This window comes from Gymnoscopelus microlampas (assembly GCF_963454915.1).
Source record: "Gymnoscopelus microlampas genome assembly, chromosome: 16".
Lineage (NCBI taxonomy): Eukaryota > Metazoa > Chordata > Actinopteri > Myctophiformes > Myctophidae > Gymnoscopelus > Gymnoscopelus microlampas.
The window spans coordinates 15,015,832-15,037,576 of NC_139953.1; the positions used below are offsets into that span (position 1 = coordinate 15,015,832).

Genomic DNA, 21,745 nt, shown 5'->3' on the forward strand with positions numbered 1-21,745 from the left:
TGTACCAGATTTGTGTTTTTAAAATGTTTCAACCACTATTCAAAATGTTTCACTTTTCCTCCCAAGATTCTTTTGAAAATAGCAGCTATATTTTCAAATATCAGATGCTCATGTGGCATAGTCGCTTCTTTTTGGGCTTGTTTTCCTAGACCTGGCTGCCTATTTCTCGCACACAATCTGGCAACGCTGTTTACAGGAGGAAGTGAATCAAACGTCAGTGTGTGTTCTCAGCGGCTGCATTATACCTCTATGAGCGGCTGACTGCAACATCTCTCTCATCCAGTAAGAACGACCAATTTAAGGAACAACGTAAGTGTTTCAACCTAAACCTACAAATGTTAAGCTGTTTATGATGTTGCTTCCTGTTGTTGATCTGTCTGAAGATGTCAAATGTGAACTATTTTGGTTAAGTTACTGATGGACTGCTAGCTAAGCTAGCTAATAGTAGCACATAATCCTACTGATGGCAGCAGATATTTTATCAATCCCTAATTATTCCTTTATCCACAATTCCTGAAAAGTGATACAAATATTTGTAATGTGAGATATTATGCTGAACATTGTCGCATTAAAGGGGTCACTGAAAATGAGCACTGAATTGTTGGTGATCTCAAGGGATACAGGATAGATAGGTGGGCACTTGGGACATCTGGGCACCACAATGTAAAATTGGATATTTTGTCCAAAATGTTCTTAAGAATAATGGTCTTAAGTAATGTTAAGTATACAGGATGTGGACATGCACGGTACATCATTAACAGACTTAAAGTTATCTTCAACGTCTTGTTTATGCCCCAAATTGACTGGATATACTACTTGTTTTTTACTTAAAAACATTTTCCGAATAATAGGAAAAAATTGCCAATTTAACACTGAGGTGCCCACTCTTCCTTGGTGCCCACCTATCCTATTACCATCTCAAGATGAGAATCTAGTAAATGCAGATAACATTTTTGAACCAGAAGAATTGAGGGCAATCCCAATTCACTGTTCATTTTAAAAGGTTGATGGAAAGGCAAATATGCAGCCTGACAGAGTCCAAAGTCAAACTGCCAGTCTATGTAAAAATAAACTCCCCTGTAGCGCTCTCTTAAGGAAAAAAAGTTTACATACATTGAATGAATATCCATGGGAGCATGTGTGGACTCAACCCTGTTTTCAAGAATTCATTGAGAACATCAATTTCCAGATTATTGGAAACATGTTAATCTGTAAGTGTGTGTGTAGTTCTCTCATTTAAGTACTTTCACTCCCTTGCAGAATGGTGACAGACGTACAGCTGGCCATATTCGCCAACATGCTTGGCGTGTCATTGTTCCTGCTGGTTGTCTTGTACCACTATGTTGCTGTTAACAACCCCAAGAAGCAGGAGTAGTTTTCCAACTATGCCAGGCAAGCCCCCTCTGGAAGTTGTGGGGAGGTGAGTGTACATTTATGTTGGCTAAACCACAAAAAGTTACTTTAGTAGGTGGAGGGTGGTCAGAATAATACACTGTTCAACACTAGGCTAATTTTCTGTCCCAGCAGTTTTGTAGTATTAAGTTGAAAAGTTGAAAACAATGGAAATAAGCCTCAGGGCTTTATTGTGTAAGTGTTTTTATCCTCAGTGATAATGTGTTAGTTGTTTTGGAAGTGTCTCTTCTTTTATCACCAAATAAATTCAGTCAATCAATCAACCTCATCCTGCTATAGTTTTAAGTCAGTGTATTTCTATTTCTGTTCCTCTATCTCTTAATACACATATTTAATTTAAATAATGGAAATACCATTTCTAATCTTTATACTCGCTTATGAAATTCATGTCATGGACACGCTCAGATAGACTAAAGATGTAGATTTGTTTTGCATATTAATATAGAATGTTACATAGCATCGGCGGTCGTATTCACTATCCAGGTACTTCCAACAGTTGTTTGCAAGGCTTATTGTGAAACATATTACTCTTAACAATGTCCCTGGCTCTCTTGCAGGTGGGTGAGATGAGAATCTGTGGCATCACCCTGGAAACATTCCCAGCCTCCCCAGAGATGATTTTCCATGTCATTAAGTTTGTACAGGAGTGTCTTTTTCTAATAAAATATGTCTAAGTGGATGTCATTTGTCTTCTGCTTTACAGTTCATTATATTTATTTATGCATTTAATCTACATATATCCACCTAAGAGGGTAATGATGGCTAAAATGAGTTGACACTTGACAGTAGTATTGTAGTGACTGTTTTATTCATTGAGAAATGTTCAGTCCATGATATGCTTGTTTATAATTGACAGCAATACAACACACTTAACCTCACACAATAGTTATATTTCATATTACAGTATCTTATCAGACCTGCTGTTATCAGCGTGTTGTGAACATAAATAAAGCTCTAGGAATGTGTGACGGGTAACAGATGTACAATACAAAGTTTTACACACAGACTTGTAGCACACTGGGTTGCTCACAAAGGAAACGCATCACTTGCACACATTCTTCTAAAATACATCAAAAATTTCATTAAAACATTTTTTTGTTTTTACAATTAAAAAGGTGCTAGGGTGCTTATCAGTAAATGTCAGGTCTCTGTATTCATGTGCTGGAGTAACAGGTGGTAGATAGTAGTGCAAAACGGTGAAACTGGTCAGTGCATTTATGACATGAACGAAAAAAGAAACAACAGGAATTGTAATAAGGGCACAAACGGGGGATAACTTCGGCAGTGGAAGCCAAAAGGTTAGAGGCTTTCAATCAGAAGCTATCCAGTTTGAGTCTCTCAGACCAGCTGGGAAAATGTGGTTGGGGTAAATTAATTGGGGATGGCTCCTCCCTCAACAACTACTCTTGTGGTACCCTTGAGCAAAGGCACTTAACCCCCCAAATATCGAGCTGTTCAGCACTGGATATTCTGGACATTACCTGGTCCTAGGGGGGAATATGCGCATGAACTGTGAATGTGAAGTGAGGCATTGAGCATGTATGACAGCCCTTTCAGGAAAAGTAATGGTTATGTAACGTGGGCCCAAGTTGACCTCTCTCATCATGACCCAATCCTCTCAGAACTATCTTGGATATCAGATATTTTATGCTTCTTATGGTGTCACACTCGAGCTGTATTTGTTGCATCTAAAAGCCAGTCCACTCCAATGCAACTAGTCACAAGTTTCAAAGAAATTGCAAGAAATTGCAGCGGTCTGGACTGAGCAGTTGCAGACCGGTGCAATTTGGGAATAATGGTTGCAAGTAGTTGCAAGCAGTTGCAGTTGCATCTTGTTGCGTAGGTGTGGACTAGGCTTAAGCCGTAAGAAGCCACAACCGGGCATATGCATCGATTTTTGGAGTGGTGAAGTGCAGTTCCTATGCCTCTCCACACAGGGGCGATGTTTCACACACGTTTACAGGCTCAGACAGCGAGATGAGTGGAGTCCCTTCAACCTAGGAGGGGAACAAGACAGAGCCGGGTCAAGTTTTACTTGTATTTGAGTTGAACTCTTATCTGGCGAGTCTGCCTATTTTCACCTGTTGGCGTTGTTGCTGGGTTTCTGGTGCGGCCTCGATGATAGAATCTCCTTGACAGAGGAAACTCCTGTCTGTACAGTTCAGAGCTTTAGAAGTTAATTGTATAGGACCCTCATTTCCAGATACACCTGCACAGTGAAAGGAGACAATAAGAGTCACTGTATAGTCGTAAGTTATGCTTAGGATAAGGAAGGAACATTTCAAGTGGTTTTCACAGAGCACTAGGAGACAAGACTCATAATCTTTTCTTCATGTTGCAATACTTTTAAGCATCGACATTTTAGACCATGGGCATCGGTGTGTGTGTGTGTGTGTGTGTACATGCCTGACAATGACAAGTGTCTGCGGAGGTCAGGTTTGATGAGTCTCCAGACCTTCATGGTAGCTGAATCCTCATATGCAGGATTATTACTAGTAGGGGAGGTGTTTATGTCACGTGTGGGAGTGGTTTCAGTTGACCCCGCCCTCCTGATGGGGATGCGACTCATCCGAGGCTGCAGCTCACACCTGGTCAGGTGACAGACAGGTATAATAATTATATCCACCCATAATTATTAGCATTCGCAATGAACAATTTTCAGTCACTTGGGGGCGACTGCAGATGTATGAAGATGTATTTCCTAAATCATGTATTCATAAAACTTGAATATACCCATAGACTTATAAAAAAATGTACTAACTTGCTGAACTCAATGGAGGCGAGGATGTGATCTGGTCCCTGTTTTTTTGGAGTCTGGGTCAGAGAGACAAGAGTGTAAACTAAGAAAAGCAGAACATATGCAACAGAGCAAAAACACTGATAGTTATGTATGATGATGCGTCGTTTACATTTTCAAAGTGATTTTTTACAAACACACACACACGCACACACACACACATACTTATACATTTATATAAAATCAGGATTTTACAGTGCATATATAAATACCGGTATGTCAATAATATATGAGGGTGAGATGCAGGGAGGATTATTTAATGATATTAAAAGGTGCTTGATGGTCGTTTCCTCAAGTGTGGGTGAGTTATCCAGACAATCTGACCTTTATGTGTGGCTCTGGAGGTTGATGTATGAATGTAAGACTCCGGCCTCCTCTCCCCCCTTTCCCAGACCGCATGGGGAAGACCCTCCTGGGCCCACCCACCGGACTGGACCCTCCGGTCTGGACATCCGGACAGCTGAGGCCTGCCGACCAGAGAGGAGCACAGTACATCACAACCAGGGAGGGAGGGAGGGGAGAGAGAAGCAAGATGAAGCACATAATATCAATCCATGATGCATGCAATGTTTTATAAAAATATGGAAATTGGCAGTATAAGTGCAAGTAGATTATGCAATAAATTGGCAGAGGTCATTATGCATTGTCCATATCATAGATGTTTAGATGTCTAGCCACGTGTACATGTGCCTTACATGTGCGTCACACCTAACAAGCAGACAGCGGTCATTACACTTGCTATAGATGAAAGCTGCAAGGGATGAATCATAAGTCATTTTGTGATGGTGTGGGATAGAGGGGAAAACAACTGAACGCATACGCACGCACGCACACACAGGGGTGGAGTCAATAGAGACGAGAGGTCCCACACACATTTGAATGAAAGTTTCTCCACAGAGGGATAGTTTTTATTAGAGATTAAATAGGGAGAGAAAGCAGGGTAAACACAGACATCAGTACACTGGCTGGAGGACATATCCATACAGACAAACACATGACCATAGTCGTATAGAAGAAGGTTAGCACCACGGCGAAGGAAATGCTAAGATTCTCAACAAGGAATAAAGCCTAAGGTATACTTCATTGTACAACGGTGTCACTCGCTGAAAATAACTGATTGAAAATCAGACACTGTAATTAGGATTAATTAAGAGTGCATTGAAGAGCACAAGAGTAAGAATGTGACTATGCACATGTTTCCACCCAATGTCTTTATTCCTGTTATTCTGACTTGAGAAAATAGGCTATAACAACCAAGAAAGGGACACCAACGTTCACAGTGTGATTGTAGATACGTCTAAGGGTGTCCATAGTTACTGAGATGTTGGTCATGAACTGAAAGCTCATGCTATACGTTTTCTACGTATAGGTATGCAGTGGGTAATAAGCTACAGTACATGAGGACTATCAAAAGATTAAACCTAATTCATAATTCAAATAATGGAAGCTGCGGTTTAATATTTTGTGTTCCAAAATAGTCATTTAAAATTGACATTAATGTCCCTTGTAAGAGTATATAGGAAAAAACGTAGCCAACTAAATTGTAATAGATCTTTCAGTCAAAGCCAGACTTCACTTCGGCCTTCTCATCGCCTCAGTCAGCACATCCTTGTAAGGACGAGTTTCTTGCCTGGTGAGGACTCGGGATACAAGGAAGCAAGCGAAAGAAGACAGCATCAGACTGCCTCAAAAGTTAAACTCAGAGTTCCTGGCCAAGACGAGTGCTGAGCGCTCAAAACACCCACTGTTCATAACAGCAAACCAATGCAGACAGAGCACACCATTGCTACAATACAAATCACAGCACAGGGACAGACAACAGCTACAGAACAGAAGACATGTCATCACTCATGAAACTTGACAAATCGGAATGGTACACAGTAAAACTCGAGGTACATTTTAAGTTAAATTAACACTCAAGATTTTACAGTAAAGGTTACTTTGAACAATGCTCCACTCGCAACCTGGCCTGATGTATTTGCTGGTCAAATGATATTCTGGCAGTTAAAGACTGCCACTGTGACTGTAATCCATCTCTACAACACAGCCAAACCTCCGCTTAGGTCCATCAAATCTCTGTGCCCTTTACATCTCATCCAGATCTGAGATGTGTAGCAGATGAGCTGAATTAGAAACAAAAACAACACACTATAATCTCATTAGTATCTGGTGGAGTCTCTTCAAATAATCCCACTGAGATAAAGCCGTCCCGCACCAATCGCAACATGCACCATACCAGCTTGCCTTTAACCTCATGAATCCCTGCGTCTCTATCCTGGGAGCGAACATTGGGCGAAAATATCAGATCTACAAGTTTGCAACGTGTTGGTTGGAGAGTTGGTGTCAAGAGAAAAAAGGAGCAGAAGTATAGACCCCTGTGGGACACCAGTCAACAAAATATATAGAGTTAAACAACCACAGCGTACAATCCTGAACTACGTGATCATGGTCCTCAGATACCGCCAGCAATCCGAATTCAATGGTTACAAGCCTACTAGATACCAGGAAACGCATACGTATGATTGGATCGTAAAAAAGATGCATAAATAAATTAAGAATTAAACAGCTTAATTTGAATTTTACGTGAAATGATATACTTCGGCTTAATAATTAAAAGAAAAGGTAAAATTTGTTTAAAATATATATATATATATATACATTAGATTTAAATCATAAACTCTCCCCAACACCAGCTTAGAAAAAAACTGTAGGTACACTGGACACAACCTAATTAATACTTAATAAATATTACTTATGACTTGTTATCAAACACTATGGCCATGATTAACTGCTGCTCCACAGGATCTCTCTCTGGTGTCACACTGTCTTTACACTATAATTCTATAATTACAACCGTGCACATATAGACATGAACAAGACATAAAGCTAATGCTTCACATTAGGGCTGGGCGATGTGCATAAGATCAAATGTCATTTACATTTTTTGTAAATTGCCAAATACCTAGATATTGATATTGTGATCATAATATCGTTTTGTGACAACATAATATTTCTCTAATTTAGGTCTGATGTACCGTGCATGTTAAAATCATGTATACTTTACATTATTTCTGACCATTTATTCTTTATTTATTTACGTTTTGGAAAGAAACAGCTAATTTGACGTTTAGGTGCCCACAAGGTTTAGGTGCCCACTGGACATGTATCCTTTTGACAATTTTCAAACAGACGATATCGATATCATATCCATATACAGTATTGCCCAGCCCTACATCACATGATGTTTGTATGACGGTACTTTGAGGCCTTCCAGAGCTTTACAGCCTGACACGGGCTGAATTGACACGGCACAGTCTCCAAAACTATGAAATTAATTTAATTAAAACAGCAAATCATTGTCAATCATACGTTTACACTACAACAAAAAAATATGTCAGCTCAAGTCAAACGTGGTCTAAATTCTCTGGAAGGTGAAATGTATTCTAGAGCATATCCAGCCCAATTTAGTGACACCTACCAATATGCCAATATGCAATAAGTTTGCTGGTGTGAAGCCTCCAGATTAAACGCAAGCAAGTATAATAATATGACAAAGCATTAAAAGAGAAAAGTAAAAACCAAATGTGCTTCAAGCTTATAACAGAACAAGTAAAAAAATGTAATAAAACTCCTATTAAGATAGGAATATGGGGAGGGGTTAGGGGGGGGGGCGGTCAAATCCTTCTTTTCCCCCTAAAGACAGACTTATGCTGTAACTTAGCTTCCTAGCTTATGATTTGGCTACAAGCAGAAAAGGCTTGTGAATGAATTTCATTTGCATCAGTATTTCTGGTGTTGGGCTGTGCAGTGCTTCATAGCCCGGTTCAAAGTGCAGTCACTATTTTAGCTAGCCCCTCTGCTTGAACTGCTTTATTTACAGAAAAAACATAAAATCTATATCGGAAAATAGGGGCTCCTAATATTATGCAGAATAGATATTGCTGATATATTAATTTCCTAAATAGGTCAGAAGGCAAAAAAAAAGAAAAAGGAAATCAGAGGAATGTACAACAGTTAGGCTAGCACCAAGTTTGTTCTTGTTCACACACACACACACACACACACACACGCACACGCGCATACACGCACGCACACACGCACGCACGCGCGCACACGCACACGCACACATTCAGTCCTGGGTGGGCCCAGTTGGAGAGGTGGTAGCCTGGCCCTGGAGGAGCCGCCCAGGGCGGGCCAGCGCCTGCAGTGAGGGGAGCAGGGCAGACAGGCTTGGGGGCTGGAGAGAGTACAGACCTGCCATACTAACAGAGGCCGGGAGGGGGCAGCCGCCCGCTGCACACACCGACGAGGAGGAGGAGGAGGAAGAGGAGGAGGGGGGTGAGAGTGGGGGGCGGGCGGGGGTGTGGCTGTTGCTAGGAGACCGGAGGATGGAGCGGTGGTGGGTGGGACGTCTCTTCTCTTGACTCTTAGCATCTACACAGAGAGAGGCACACACACACACACACCTGGCTCAGACATGCAGGGGACACACGCACGCATGCACAGGAGCTACCAGTCAAAGCTGCCCTTCACCCCAATATTGATTATTGATATTTATTTAAGATAGGTCAGTGTAGAGACAGAAAACCAAGGGCAGAGTAGCCATTTGGGTATGGCAAGGCGTGGTAGTTGCCATACCTTGGGCCCCCGATATTTGAATATTGGTCAATATACAAATGTTATTGTTTAAAAAACATTTTGTGTTTTTATTTTTAAATAATAACAATTTAAATAATAATTCAGGACAATTCTGCTGTTAACATAATACTAGTCAATACCCGGGGTTTATGCGCATTATGTGCTCTGTTCACTTCGTGTGGGACAAAAACTGATACATTTTCGTCTCCGAAATGCCTATTATATTGAAAGGCAAAATTCTATACAAAGTTTGTTGCAGTGTTGCGTGTTAATGGCATTGATTGAGCACAGCTGGTGAGACAGACAGTTGTTAAGATTGACATTCATAGGCTAGGTGCTGTTCGGAGCTTTAGGATCATGTTGAACTTCAATGTCCCTCTGCAAACTCACGCTGTCATTCAACTATATCATTTTTGTGAGGCAAGTCATCGCCGACCCCCATCGAATGCTGATCCGGACCCCAGGTGTGGAAAACCCAACGTGGAATCGTTGCCACCCACACAACCATGAGACTCAAAGAGTCTCCATTGACTTCGCTGGTCATCAAATTATTGGTTTAGGAATGCGACAAGAACAGAAACAATAATTCAATGCTTCATGGGGTGTGTAATTGATAGAAAAGTATTATTTTTGGGTGAACTACTCCTTTAAAGTGAGTAGTAATCACTTTAACACCCCAGTTGTGATGTTTTTTCTTTTGTTTAATTTTTTACCTATAAGAGGTTTCGGTCACAACTGAATCTTGTGAAACCATCTAGGGTTCCTCAAGACTGGGATTTTTAATGGATCCTAGGCCAAGAATTTAATCAGTTGAACCATGTGAAGCAAGCATGACACTTTTGCAATGAGGCTGTCCGTTTGGCTTTCTGTTTACAGTATATCATCGCTGTTGGGCAGAAAGCTTGTAGGACCGTCCAAGACTGTTACTTTCCAGGAAATGGAAAATAGAACATGTTTTCCAATGGATCCAATATAGGCCTAGTTATCATTTACTTGGTAAAAAGCTCTCAAATAGTCAATACTTTAAATGTTTATAAAACCCACAAACAGACATAACCACTTTCAACCTGGTGTCCCTAATATAGGAGATATTATTATATTAGTTCTCCAGAAAATAGCAGATCTACAAGCACACAAAGCATAACGATGCAAAACATTGTGAGCTTGTAGATCGGCTATTTACATTACTTTTGCAGTAAGTATAAAACAGGCATTAATTTATGGAAAATACAACAATATGTATGTCACTCTGTCTGCAAATGTGTCCAGAAGGTGCTTGGGCTGAAACACATGACCAACATCCCAAATGAAAGGCGATGAGCCACTCATTTCAACTATGCACACATTTTGTTTTTTTAACAGCTGGACTGAGGCCACATTAAAACAAAATTCTAGGGGTACTAGAAAATAATACGGTTATAATTCTACATACTTTTAGGTATTTTGTGTGAGATTAAGGACACCATAACCCTTGGACACGCAGACAACAGCGCGGGGGGCATGCTGAGGTTAGAGGATGTTATGCCTGATTTATACTTTTGTTACGCGCTGTGTCGCATACGAAAATCCGATCCACATGCCAATCATGTGCTGTGAACTTGTAAATCGGCTATTTTCGGTGCTCGACGCGGTGTGCAACTACATATAAGAAATCAGGCTTTAGTGAAGGTGAGGTCATTCGCCCATGTGTTAGTGTGTCCTAAAAATCAAGCGAAAAATAACCAGGCGCTGGACTGCCATTACATCACCACCACAGCAACACAAGTAGCCAATCAGCACACAGAACGGCATCATCGTTAACATATCAATCTAGGTTTGAGCTCGTGTGCAGAGCTTCAACAGCGAAGGCCAACACAAGTAGCCTTCAGCCTCCGTAAACCTTCATGAATAGAGAGAGAGATGAGTCAAAACAAGAGAATGTGAAAGACAGAGGGAGGAGAAGAGGAGGGAAAGCGAAGGGAAGGAGAAGTGACAGAGCAGATTGTCTTACCTCTGACTGGTCCAAGTGTCTTGTTGCCTACGCGGACGCCGGCGTGCGCGCTACTGCTGCTGCTGTGATGGTGGTGGTGTGTGTGCACGTGCGTGCGTGGCGGGGGACAGCCGAATGTGAAGCTGGGAGAGGAGTGGATCTTCGGGGAGGGTGTCTGGCTGCTGCTACTGTGGCTGTTGCAGCGAACGCGACTCAGGGTGTTCTCCGATGCCGAGCCAGACAGAGAGCTGCCCACACACACACACACACACGCAAAATTTGAAAAAGACCCGTATTAGCAATTGCATTATGAGGCTCAAATTGATTTTCAAAAGAGCATTCAACTAAAAAGGCAGAAAGACAAACTGGACTGTCTTTTCTTTTGACAGATTCTAATAACCTGTCCAGCTTTTTCAATAAACAATTAGGATCTGTAAAAAAAAATCACAGCAAATCTCATGTCCAATTTTCAGCTATCGCTGGTGAGTTACAAGGTGTGCAAATTGAAAACAACCTCTTAGGCTACAGTGCCGTTCGTGGTGTGTCTATGTTCTCTGCTGCGGCGAGGTACAGTACAACACTGGACAATGTGGCCACTGTTGCATTTCTGTTTTATGACGTCATGCGCAGTGGTAGTGTAGTAGTTGGAGCTGTGATTGGTCAACCTTTGTAGGAATACATTAAATGAACTCTACTCCGTAACACATAAACTTAAACTGGGTGCTGAAACCTACAAAGAAATACACAATAAACAAAATCCATGACAGCCTTCCCAATACTGGAATTTTAATATTGCACCTACTGTACTACTATCTACTGTACGTCTACAGACAAACCCTGGGCACACCGTGAAAACGAAGCCCAAAACAACAATATTAAAACATGTCAGCAGCACGTGAGTTAAACATGAAGTGTGCATGAAAATGTGCAAACCCACTTGTTGAAGGTCTTTGGCGGCGACGCCTTGCTGCCACTGTGGTGTATCCTGGGAGGGGGCGGGGCGTGTATGTGTGTGCTGAGGCCCTTGGTGTTGCGGACGTGTTTAAGGATCCAGGCTCGGAGATTCGTCAGGGAGCTGTGCTCCGACAGCACGAGCCGAGGCCAGGGGTTGCATTCCACCATGTCCAAGGCTGAGATGGCCACGGCGCGACCCACCTGGAACACACACACACACACACACACACACACACACACACACACACACACACACACCCACACACGTAAACGCACACACATGTATATATTCTTCATTAAAATAATTATTCTTTCAAAATACCGTAAAGATTCAGGACAAACAAAAAATTGTAGATGAAAATTGTTAGATGAGGACAGAAGAGCTAGGGTCATGGGATGGAGTGTGTTATGACCAATAATATACATAGATCATCAAAGCCGCGATGTTATTCTCTATAAAACATGACCTCAAGTTTTCTATTATGTTTATACATTTTGTATACATAATCCGATTTCATAATGTGATTGAAACACTGAGCTATCAAGGTTTAAAAAACTGCTCTGTTTATGCATTGCTAAGCAACTCCTATCTTGTGACATTATGGGAAATGACATATGGCTCTCAACAAATCAGATTGCTTGATCAGAAACAAATGTTCTATCATGCGTGTTAAAAATAAACAGTGTGTGTGTTTCTCCCATTCCGGACACAGAAACTTGTAATTCCCAACACACCCACCTGTTCAAATATTTCGGGGGTGTATTTGGGGGGGAACGAGGGAGGAGGTGGAGGCGTTGCCCGTCCATTGTCATGGCAGGCGGGCGGGATGGTGTTCATTGTTCTTCCTGTGTTGTAGTTACACTCCAATGTATAACTGCGGGGAGGAAGCAAAATGAGAGAGAGAGAGAGAGAGAGATAGAGAAAGAGAAAGAGACAATGTGACAGTGAAATAGAAAGACAAAGGGCGCGTTCGGAAATACACTGACCATCTGCTCCCATTTCAGAGTGCTCTGGATTTGAGCATTCTGATCATTCGTCAGTTCATTTAATTTCTATCAAAGTAGATTCTCGTTAACTAATGTTGCCATTTTCTATCTTTTAAAATGAATTCAAATGAACGTTAATTCATCCCATGTTTACTGTTACTGTAGCATGATTATTACTTGTTTTGTTACAGCTTAATACTGTCTATAGACTTGTTTGGTACTCTCAAGCTGCAACCACTGCATTTTGCAATGACTTCCTCTGCCATTTTTCAGACATTCGGACAACGTAGCTTATCATTGAGCGGTCGGTGTGCACTGAATTTCCGAAAGCTGACACTCCGACCCCTCTGAATTTCTGAATGAACGCAGAGAGAAACTGTCGTTTCTAAAATACTTTTTTGACAGCCATACTGACAGAAATGCATTTTGCTGTGCAATGTTACTTCCTTCAGGGGTTGCACAATGACAGTATACTAATTAAGGCTCTGTCCCATTAGTGCCTTTCCAATGAGCAAACATGCACAATAGCTGCACCCTGACTCTGGCCTGAATGGAAAAAACCTTAGCATTATTGACTGCCGTCAAAAAGGTCTATCTGTTTCCAATTTAGAAAATGGAACCAAAGGGTTAGGATGAAACCAAGACACCCCAACTTTGATTTCATGTATCTGTGTTACATGGGTTCAGGAGACCAGAAGTAGGTTCTAATTCCAATGGAGAAGTGACCATGAACACAGGTTATGACGGATTACTTTGCACCATAGTTAACCAAGTTAACAAGGTAATGCTGGCTTAAAATATATCAACAAGGGATGTAACATTACCTGTTCTCACTTAAAAAATAGCAAATGTTGCATTTATTTTGAAAACATATTGATTTAACTAGATACACGCTATATACATATTATAAAGTGATGCATTTGTTGATTACTAACGACCAAAAATCGCAGTCCTGTCTCTCTACAATACATTCAAATGGCCCACGTTCACGTCTACATGAGTGACATGTCCCCAATATCTTTAAATCAGCAGGTTTGTGCGGAATGTACGGTATGTTGTGGCTCACTTGTTTCTAATTGGCCTGATTAGATTGCCTGTGAACCTTAAAAGCCAGTCAATCAGGCTTCTGTTTTTGCAGCGAGTCTGAGGCCACAGTAAGTGGCAGCCAGAGACACCGGAAAAGTAGTCAATCTCTGAGTAGTCAGTGTCTGTCTTGGAAATGTATGGTTTTTAAGTTTTATTATCAAAACCTGAGGTTCCCTTGTCTGTTTGGTGGTTAATAAATGTCGGTTGGCTTCCAACAGAGACTTGTGTGAGATAAGTCCTTCCAGCTTTAGTCTAAGAAGCCTTTGTCAGCCTTTGTCAACTGCGATCCAATAAATGTAAGAAGAAAAAAAGAAAAACATTTTGGCTTCTGGTCCTCAGCTGTTAATAAACTGAATGTTGTGGGTATTCTGCTGAAGCCTGATAAGAGATGTACAAATTAACTTCATTGGCACAGACCAATTGTTCAGTCTGTAAATAGTTTACAGACTCTTCAAAGTCTTGAAGAATACATTTTAATTGAATTTTCCTCCAGAACTTACTACATTTAACATGGCCTGCCTGAGCCTCTGTGTGCATGTGTGTGTGTCGCATGATCTCTGACCTGTGCAACAGTCCTATGGCCTTGTGAATGGCCACTCGCCCGCTGCCCTCTTTCGACTGGCCGTCCCTCTTGTCCCGGGCATACATGTTCTTCTCCGAGAAGTTACAGCCTTGAAAGTCAAAGTGTGCAGCGTTCACGGCAATCAGCCTCGGGTAGAGCATGTTCTCTACCTGCAATGAAGAGTTCAGGTTAATATTCCACCACCCCTACTGCATTGGAGAAATAATGTGACCATGGATCTTCAACTTTTGGAATTTTGACCTCAATTACATCCAAAAAAACGGAACTTTGAATATTCAGTGGATTTTCTGGGGTCTGGGGTTTTCTGAATAATTAGGCTCAGAAAAGTGCTTCGATTGGCCTGTGGACTTTGTCTATTAATTCTGCCCCCTCGTGCTTTTTCTTGGTATCACTTCAAGGATAACTTATCTAAACAGACAGACAGAGAGAGAGACACACACACACCCACACATTTTATAATAATACTGTAATATCAACTGCTTTTCACCTGTTGGCTTTCGTCAGGAAGGTTGTTTCCGTACATGAAGCAGCCCCGCTTTGAGGCGTGACCGTGTAAGTCCACATAATAGGCCACTCCCCCCTCATGGGGTGGGATAGGCTCCTGCTCTTCCTGTGGGGCCAATAGCTCTACGGTAATCGGGGCCACCGTCTCCGACGAGACCGCCGTATGGTTCCCGTCCCCCTTTCCCATCTCTGTAGCGACCCAGGCATTCTCCGCCATCATTACCATGGGGACTTCCTGGTGGGCGGGGTTTGTGTCCTTCTCCGTGTTCCGTTGGTTCAGGGTGATTTCCAGAGCAGTGAGGGGAGGAGCTTGCGGCTGGTTGGTGGGCTTGGCGCCGAGGGGGATGGTCGGTGTTAGTGTGGGGCTGTTGGGGTGTGCATTAGAGTGCATGTTCTGCAGGCGGTTGCCAGTGTGGTGGTACAGCAGCAGTGCTTTGGCTGCATAAATTGAAGGGTGCAGTTCAGGGCTGGGGTTCAGATACTGTCTGTTCAGGTTCACACCCCTGGAATCAGTCCTGCACAGGGAACATAGAGACTAAAGTTTGTTTTTGGAAACATTTGAGGCAGAAAATAAGCAATGCAGTAACAGAATCTTGATTCATATTTGATCAGCACTGCCTAGGTTGATAGTTTGATCTGCAAAGTCAAATACAGCGGTTGGTCCGTCAACTCGAGGTGCCGTATCCGGCATGCACCGCACGGCCGGATCTCCTGCTCTCTGTAGAACATGAGTTGGATATGTCGACTTGACAGTCCGCGGAACCAGTGTGTCTGCATCTTTAGGGTGGGATAACAGCAGCAGAAGCACCACTGCATACTTCTGCATTATTTGTATGGCTTCAGGGTGCATGGCTTCAAAACCTTTGTAGGGCCACTGGTCATAGGTTATAAAGCCATGCATAATAATGCACATAATGCATGTTTGACTTTGAACTTGGTCCAACTTAAAGAATGCAACCTACCCTGTTAAATGCAGAACTAATGGAAACACATTTTGTTGACCACCACAGACAGACAACAAATTGCACAGAAACTAACAAAGAAAACACACATCACAACAAACATGATATGACATCTAAACAATGTCACCTTGTAAGAGAATATTAATATTGTTGCGAGTGCAGTGTGTGCGTGACCGTGTTGCCTGTGTGCATGTGCGTCATACCTGTAGTGGCCACGGATCACCCCATCTGGATTTAGCATGGGAATGAGCTTGAAGACGAATATGTTACGGAGTGCATGAGCCCGTGGGTCATCCCTTCTCAGGATGAAGCTGAGAAAACCATTGAAGACGAACGAGGAGGGAGTCTCCCCAGGGTGCACACGACTGCTGAGGAAAAACACCTGCGCAACACACACACACACACACACACACACACACACACACACACACACACACACACACACACACACACACACACACACACACACACACACACACACACACACACACACACACACACACACACACACACACACACACACACACACAGTCAGCTTCACTGTTACTATCAATCGTCATCCTAAAGAGGACGTCAAAATTAACGACGGTGTTGCTCTCTGAAAATACATATTTCTGCTGTACTGCCATGCAGCAAAGTATAAATCAGGCTTGCATTTACCCTCAGATTTTTTGGGGGGCTTTTATGCCTATATGGATAGGAAAGTAGGCTGACAGGAAATGGGGAGAGAGTTCGGGAGTGACATGCAGCAAAGGCCGCCGGGATCGGGACTTGAACCCGCGACACACTGTCAGGCTACATTGAGCCTAGGTGCGTGGACCTCTACGCCAGCGGCCCAGGCCAGAATGTTTTTTTTTTTTACCCGTTTTCCAGGGAATCGGTGCGGCCGCGGGGTGCTGTTGTCGGGAAACAGATTGGGCAGGCGGGGCTCCCTCTCTTCCCGCATCCCGCTACAGTTGGTCACAGTCAGCAGGTCCACCCTGTTACCGTCCAGAGAGTGGCACAGCAACTCCCTGTGGTAATATACGCTCTCTGGTGCACTGCTGCGAGGGAGGGAGAGCCAGGGGCGAATTAGGAAGGAAGGAAGGGGATAAACAAGAATATGAAAGAAAGAATGGGAAGGGATAAACGAGAGTAAAAGAAAGAAAGGGATAAATGAGAGAACGACTGAACAAACGAAAGCAACAGAGACGGCCGTCCAAAGCCAATGTTTTATAAGCGTTGAGCACCGTGCGTTAACGCGAGTCCTGTTCTACCTGTTGGGGCTGAGCTGGGCGCCACTGGAGTAGCTCTGGTCCAGACGTCCCAGCAGCTCCTGGTTCTCGCCGTAGGAGAACGGATAGCAGAAGGAGAAGTAGGTGGTCGCCCCACGCACCTCCAACACCCGGTGGGTGAACGACAGGATGAACTGGTTGTCCACCATCTGGTTGACATGAGAAGACATGATAATAAAAAAAAAAAATAAACACACCGTCCACATATTCAGTATTGCAGCACCCTGGTGGCTAACTGGAGTATGCACTGAAAACATATTTGCAAGGTTCTGGGTTCGAGTCCAGGTCAAGACATGTGTCAAGATCAGTAATGAAAAATCTCCACAAATCTCTCAAATTGTGTTTTCCAGCAGGTTATGTGGCCTTTTAGGTGTGTGTTTGCAATAACAAGTAGAGGCAAATGTGATTGTGGCAGTGGGGCATGACCAGTTGGTCACAGCGGTAAAATGAGTTCATGGGTGGATGTGGGTGCGAGTTTGTACCTCAAAAGTGGGTCTGTCTCGGACCCTTTCCCAGCGTGTTTTTCCAGGTAGTGTGCGTACCAGTGGCGCCATGCCCTGGCTGTACAGTTTACTCTGCTTGTTCATGTTCATCACATTGATCTTTAGCACCTTCCCCGGCATGGCACCGCGCACGCTGAAGTAAAACCATGACCTGGCATGCAAAGACACATCATATGAATCATGGAAAGCAACAGAGTAAATAATGGAGCTCCAACAACAGGCTAGGTGCAGTGACCATACAGTACACAAACATGTCTCTTGATATGCACTGTTTTTGGGCCCAAAATGAATGACATCAAATCATAACTGGCAGAGAAGTTAAATGGCAAAGCATTGTACCTCACAATATTAGATTGGATTAGATTTGATTCAACTCTATTGATCCCTGTCAAGGAAATTCAAGCATTACAGTAGACAAGAAATGCGAAAAGTATCAGTCACTCATACATATGAATTTATGTACGGTCTATCAAAAAGCAAGCGATCTCTCTGTCCAAGGTATTGCCGCTACATACATTGACACATCGTACACTGGAACTGAGGTAGATCAAAGACTATGTCATTACTTTGAGCTTGGTGAAAGAAATAGAAATTTAAACCCACTTCTTCGTTCTATGACAATTTATGAAAAACACTCTTTGACAATGTACCAAAGTATGTAGGTATGTCACAAGAGCCCCAGGATGGTGATATATTTCAATGGAAATTTGATAACCACATATTTGCAATATCCAACTTTACACAGGCCTGGAACAAGGAAACACTGTTCTCTTGCTCACTCTCCATCTGTTTAATCCGTTTTAATTGTTCATTTCATTATTTGTCATTTGTATCCTTTATTAGTTTTGTGTCAATGTGATGGCACAAGAAAAAATGCGTTCTTTAAAATGTGGCTGAATAATCCCATTAGTGATGGGTCAGGTTAGAGCGACCAGACAGACACGAACATAAATCATTAATACAGGTCAAAGGCTTTTGATTAATGAACCTCAGGGAGTTACCTGTTTCCATTCTCGTGTTCCGTCCCAGCACAATCGGGCCTTGTCCACACGTTGAAATCGTAGTCGGGGACGTTCCCGACAGAGGGCGTGTCTGCAGTAGGGGAGCAGTTGCCCCGCTCCACCTTCTCCACGCGGGCCAGGTTCCCTGAATCAAAGTTGGAGCTGAACACCACATTGCCGAAGCGTGCCTCCATGCTTCCAAGTCTCTTCGTCCCCCTCAGGTCCTTAACTAAATGCCAGCCTGGGGTCGGACACAGACTGCCTGTCAAGAATCAAGAACCAATTAGATTTGTCACTACTCACTACTACAACAAGTTCTTTCCTAGTTGGAGCCGAACTGGTCAATGTCTTAAAGGTCTAGTCTTGCAGATAGTCTCAGTGGAATCTATATTGATGCTTTGTGTCATAGAAGTAGTTGAAGTAGTCTCTGGGTATCACCGATGGATCTGATCTAAATCCGAGATTCCCTTGCCTTTTATATTGTTGTTTACGGTCAGGGATGCATTGGTCGTGGGACATTAAAATAGAGTCCCACCATTAACAAAATCACCAATAACTGTACGGTGCTTGTGTCATCCGGGTGATGTCTCTATGAGTCAGTCATATCCATATATGGAGTCCCAATGTCGGTCATGCCCAAAAAATAGAGTATATGATGTCAGGCTTGGATGTTTCGGTTAGCTCCATATGGAGTTCCAGGTGGAAGTCTATGATGTCAGACTCAGGTATGTCAGTATCACCATATATGGAGTTCCAGGAGGCAGTCTATGATGTCAGACTTGGATAGGTCAGTTATCTCCATATGGGGATGTCATACTTGAATAGGTCAGTTATCTCCATATATGCCATATGGGGTTCCAGGCCTCCTGAGCACGGTCTAACTCGCCGTGGTATCCGTTACGATTAAGGCTGGCAAGTATGATATGAAATTCTTCTTTACAATATGTATTTGTGTTTTTGTTTTCTTGTAGGGGTGGGATTGTTATCTGACATTGCTAAAGACGTGATTGTATTCTCTTTTAATTTGAAAATGTAAAACAAAAAACTGTGCAACACAGAAACAAACACACAACACTGACACACAAATCCTAAAGCGGTAACTGTATTACATAGACATTACATGCACATTGATACACACAGCCTACAGATGCATTCATAAACATCTTACCATCTTGCTCTCACATACAGTACACACAACAGTCAAGCATCTCCACCCACGCACCCATGATACTGATGATGATTACTGCCTTTGTAAAAACTATCACCACTTGATTGATCAACACTGCTGGTACCTGCAGAACTTGTTCTTGCAGGTAGACAGACATTCTGTGCACCGAATAGAACGAATACGTTCTAACATTGAGACCACAGACAGTGTCACACACGGCACACCACAACCTGATGTCAGAAGAACCTCGCACTGGTTCGACTTTCGTGATCACTGATCTTAAATGGCAAACAAAAAGCATCTAACGTTACCCTGGCAACCCACCACAAATTAGAATGGATCAACCGATTCTAAAGGGTCACACAAGATGGTTGTCATGTTACAGAAAGACGACACTGCTATCAATGTCATAATAATAACCATTAACCTAAATATCATGTTCGCACCGTAGAGTCCACGGTGTTAATGTATCCATTTTGATGCACTCTCAGATTCAGAGCTAAATTAGCAGCCAGGATGATACATTGTTGCAACCTTTTTTGCTGCAGCTAGCTGACAAACTGTGATGTTCAAAACAGCACGACGGAATATCAATATTTTTGTCTGCAGTCTCTTCTATATAATCTGTGTTCATTTTTGAAAACACCTACTGTACATCTGGTCGGTCTTACTGTTTAGATTGGATCGATGTCCATCTTTCGTATTGTTTGTTTTCAGATCCGTCCTTCTTCACGACCATCAAACCAAACCAGACCAGTGTTGCCAGATTGCGCGAGACAAACAAGCAAACAGGTCTATGAAAACAAGGCCAAAAGAAGCAACTGTAAATCTACTACATCAGCTATTTGAAAATAGCAGATCTACAAGCTCAGGTTGTGAGCTTGTAGATCTGCTATTTTCAACAACAAAAAAGTTGGAATATTTGAATAGATTTTTTAAACATTCTAACAACACAAATCTGGTACGGGGGTCCCTGGCATAAAACATTTTCAGATGGTTGACAAAATTATAGGCTTCATATTAATTTGGGGGTCCATGACATGAAAATGTTTGAGAACCAACATTTAGGAAGGAAGCCCAAATAAGCAACTACACTTTAGAAACAAGCCCAAAAAACGAAACCGGTCGGCAACCAATATTTACAAGCAACTTAACAGAAGAATAAGCAATAAGTCGCTTATAATAAGCCGCTTATAACAAGCGGACATGGCAACACTAAACTAGACCAGCAGGCTCTTTAAAAAACCCAAACAAACCCACTTAGCAGCGGAGTGACGTCAACTCCGTCGCCTACTCATTGGCTCCCAACACGCGTTACACCAAAATTGACGACCCATCGATTTCTGTGACTCCAGCCATATCTCAGATGAATGGGAGAAATTGTTATTTTAGGCAGTGTTGGAAAAAGTAACTAGTTACTAAAGTTTTCAAATAATTGTAGTGGAGTAAAAGTATAATATTATACTTAATATAAGTACAATATCAATATGAGATGTAGTGGAGTAGAAGTAAACGTACAGAAAATTGGAAAGTAAAGTAAAAATATCCCAAAACTGTACTTAAATACAGTACTTGAGTAAATGTAATTAGTTACTTTACACCACTGGTATTTATGACGGAAGTTATTACTGAGGTATTACTGAGGTGTAGCAATTATTTGATTGGCCTATGTGAAAATGTTCAACCTTTTTCTAACTCGACCCGACGACCATATGACTGAAAATTCAGATCACAACATAACATGGGTAACATAAGTTAACCAAACAGTTTAGTTAGAAGATTGTTCAATGTTTGATTTTAGTAAAACAACCTTCACAATCACACAACACCAGCAACTGCTATAAGAGTCACGACATTCGAATTTCAACTAGGTCACCAATGTCGGCACAACATCACGACGTGCTGG

The 21,745-nt window shown here is 42.3% G+C and overlaps 2 protein-coding genes across 5 annotated transcripts in view; one reads left to right on the plus strand and one right to left on the minus strand.

The window, feature by feature from the left end:
- Positions 1 to 2,092, plus strand: part of ost4 (oligosaccharyltransferase complex subunit 4 (non-catalytic)) — a 162,572-nt gene extending 160,480 nt beyond the window's left edge. Inside the window, exons 2-4 of one of the 2 annotated variants that reach the window (XM_084083513.1) lie at positions 253 to 309; positions 1,261 to 1,420; positions 1,971 to 2,092. In XM_084083513.1, the coding sequence (XP_083939639.1) occupies positions 1,262 to 1,375 (114 nt within the window). In that variant the 5' untranslated portion in view covers positions 253 to 309; position 1,261 and the 3' untranslated portion in view covers positions 1,376 to 1,420; positions 1,971 to 2,092. The remainder of the gene's footprint in view (positions 1 to 252; positions 310 to 1,260; positions 1,421 to 1,970) is intronic. The other variant, XM_084083514.1, reaches the window with a different exon arrangement.
- Positions 2,093 to 2,152: 60 nt separating this feature from the next.
- On the minus strand, positions 2,153 to 20,597 carry agbl5 (AGBL carboxypeptidase 5). 3 transcript variants are annotated; one of them, XM_084083510.1, is made up of 17 exons: positions 20,511 to 20,597; positions 18,672 to 18,933; positions 17,650 to 17,821; positions 17,150 to 17,316; positions 16,756 to 16,936; positions 16,097 to 16,275; positions 14,915 to 15,446; positions 14,407 to 14,576; positions 12,511 to 12,646; positions 11,755 to 11,972; positions 10,839 to 11,065; positions 8,465 to 8,644; positions 4,535 to 4,677; positions 4,175 to 4,227; positions 3,820 to 4,001; positions 3,495 to 3,622; positions 2,153 to 3,410 (listed from the first exon to the last, which is right to left on the minus strand). In XM_084083510.1, exons 2-17 carry the CDS (start codon positions 18,863 to 18,865, stop codon positions 3,333 to 3,335), a joined length of 2,940 nt encoding a protein of 979 aa, XP_083939636.1. In that variant the 5' UTR covers positions 18,866 to 18,933; positions 20,511 to 20,597; the 3' UTR covers positions 2,153 to 3,332. The 3 variants fall into 3 exon arrangements, with proteins under 3 accessions (XP_083939636.1, XP_083939637.1, XP_083939638.1); XM_084083511.1 differs by having other exon boundaries at positions 20,495 to 20,581; XM_084083512.1 differs by lacking the exon at positions 8,465 to 8,644.
- Positions 20,598 to 21,745: the final 1,148 nt, after the last annotated feature.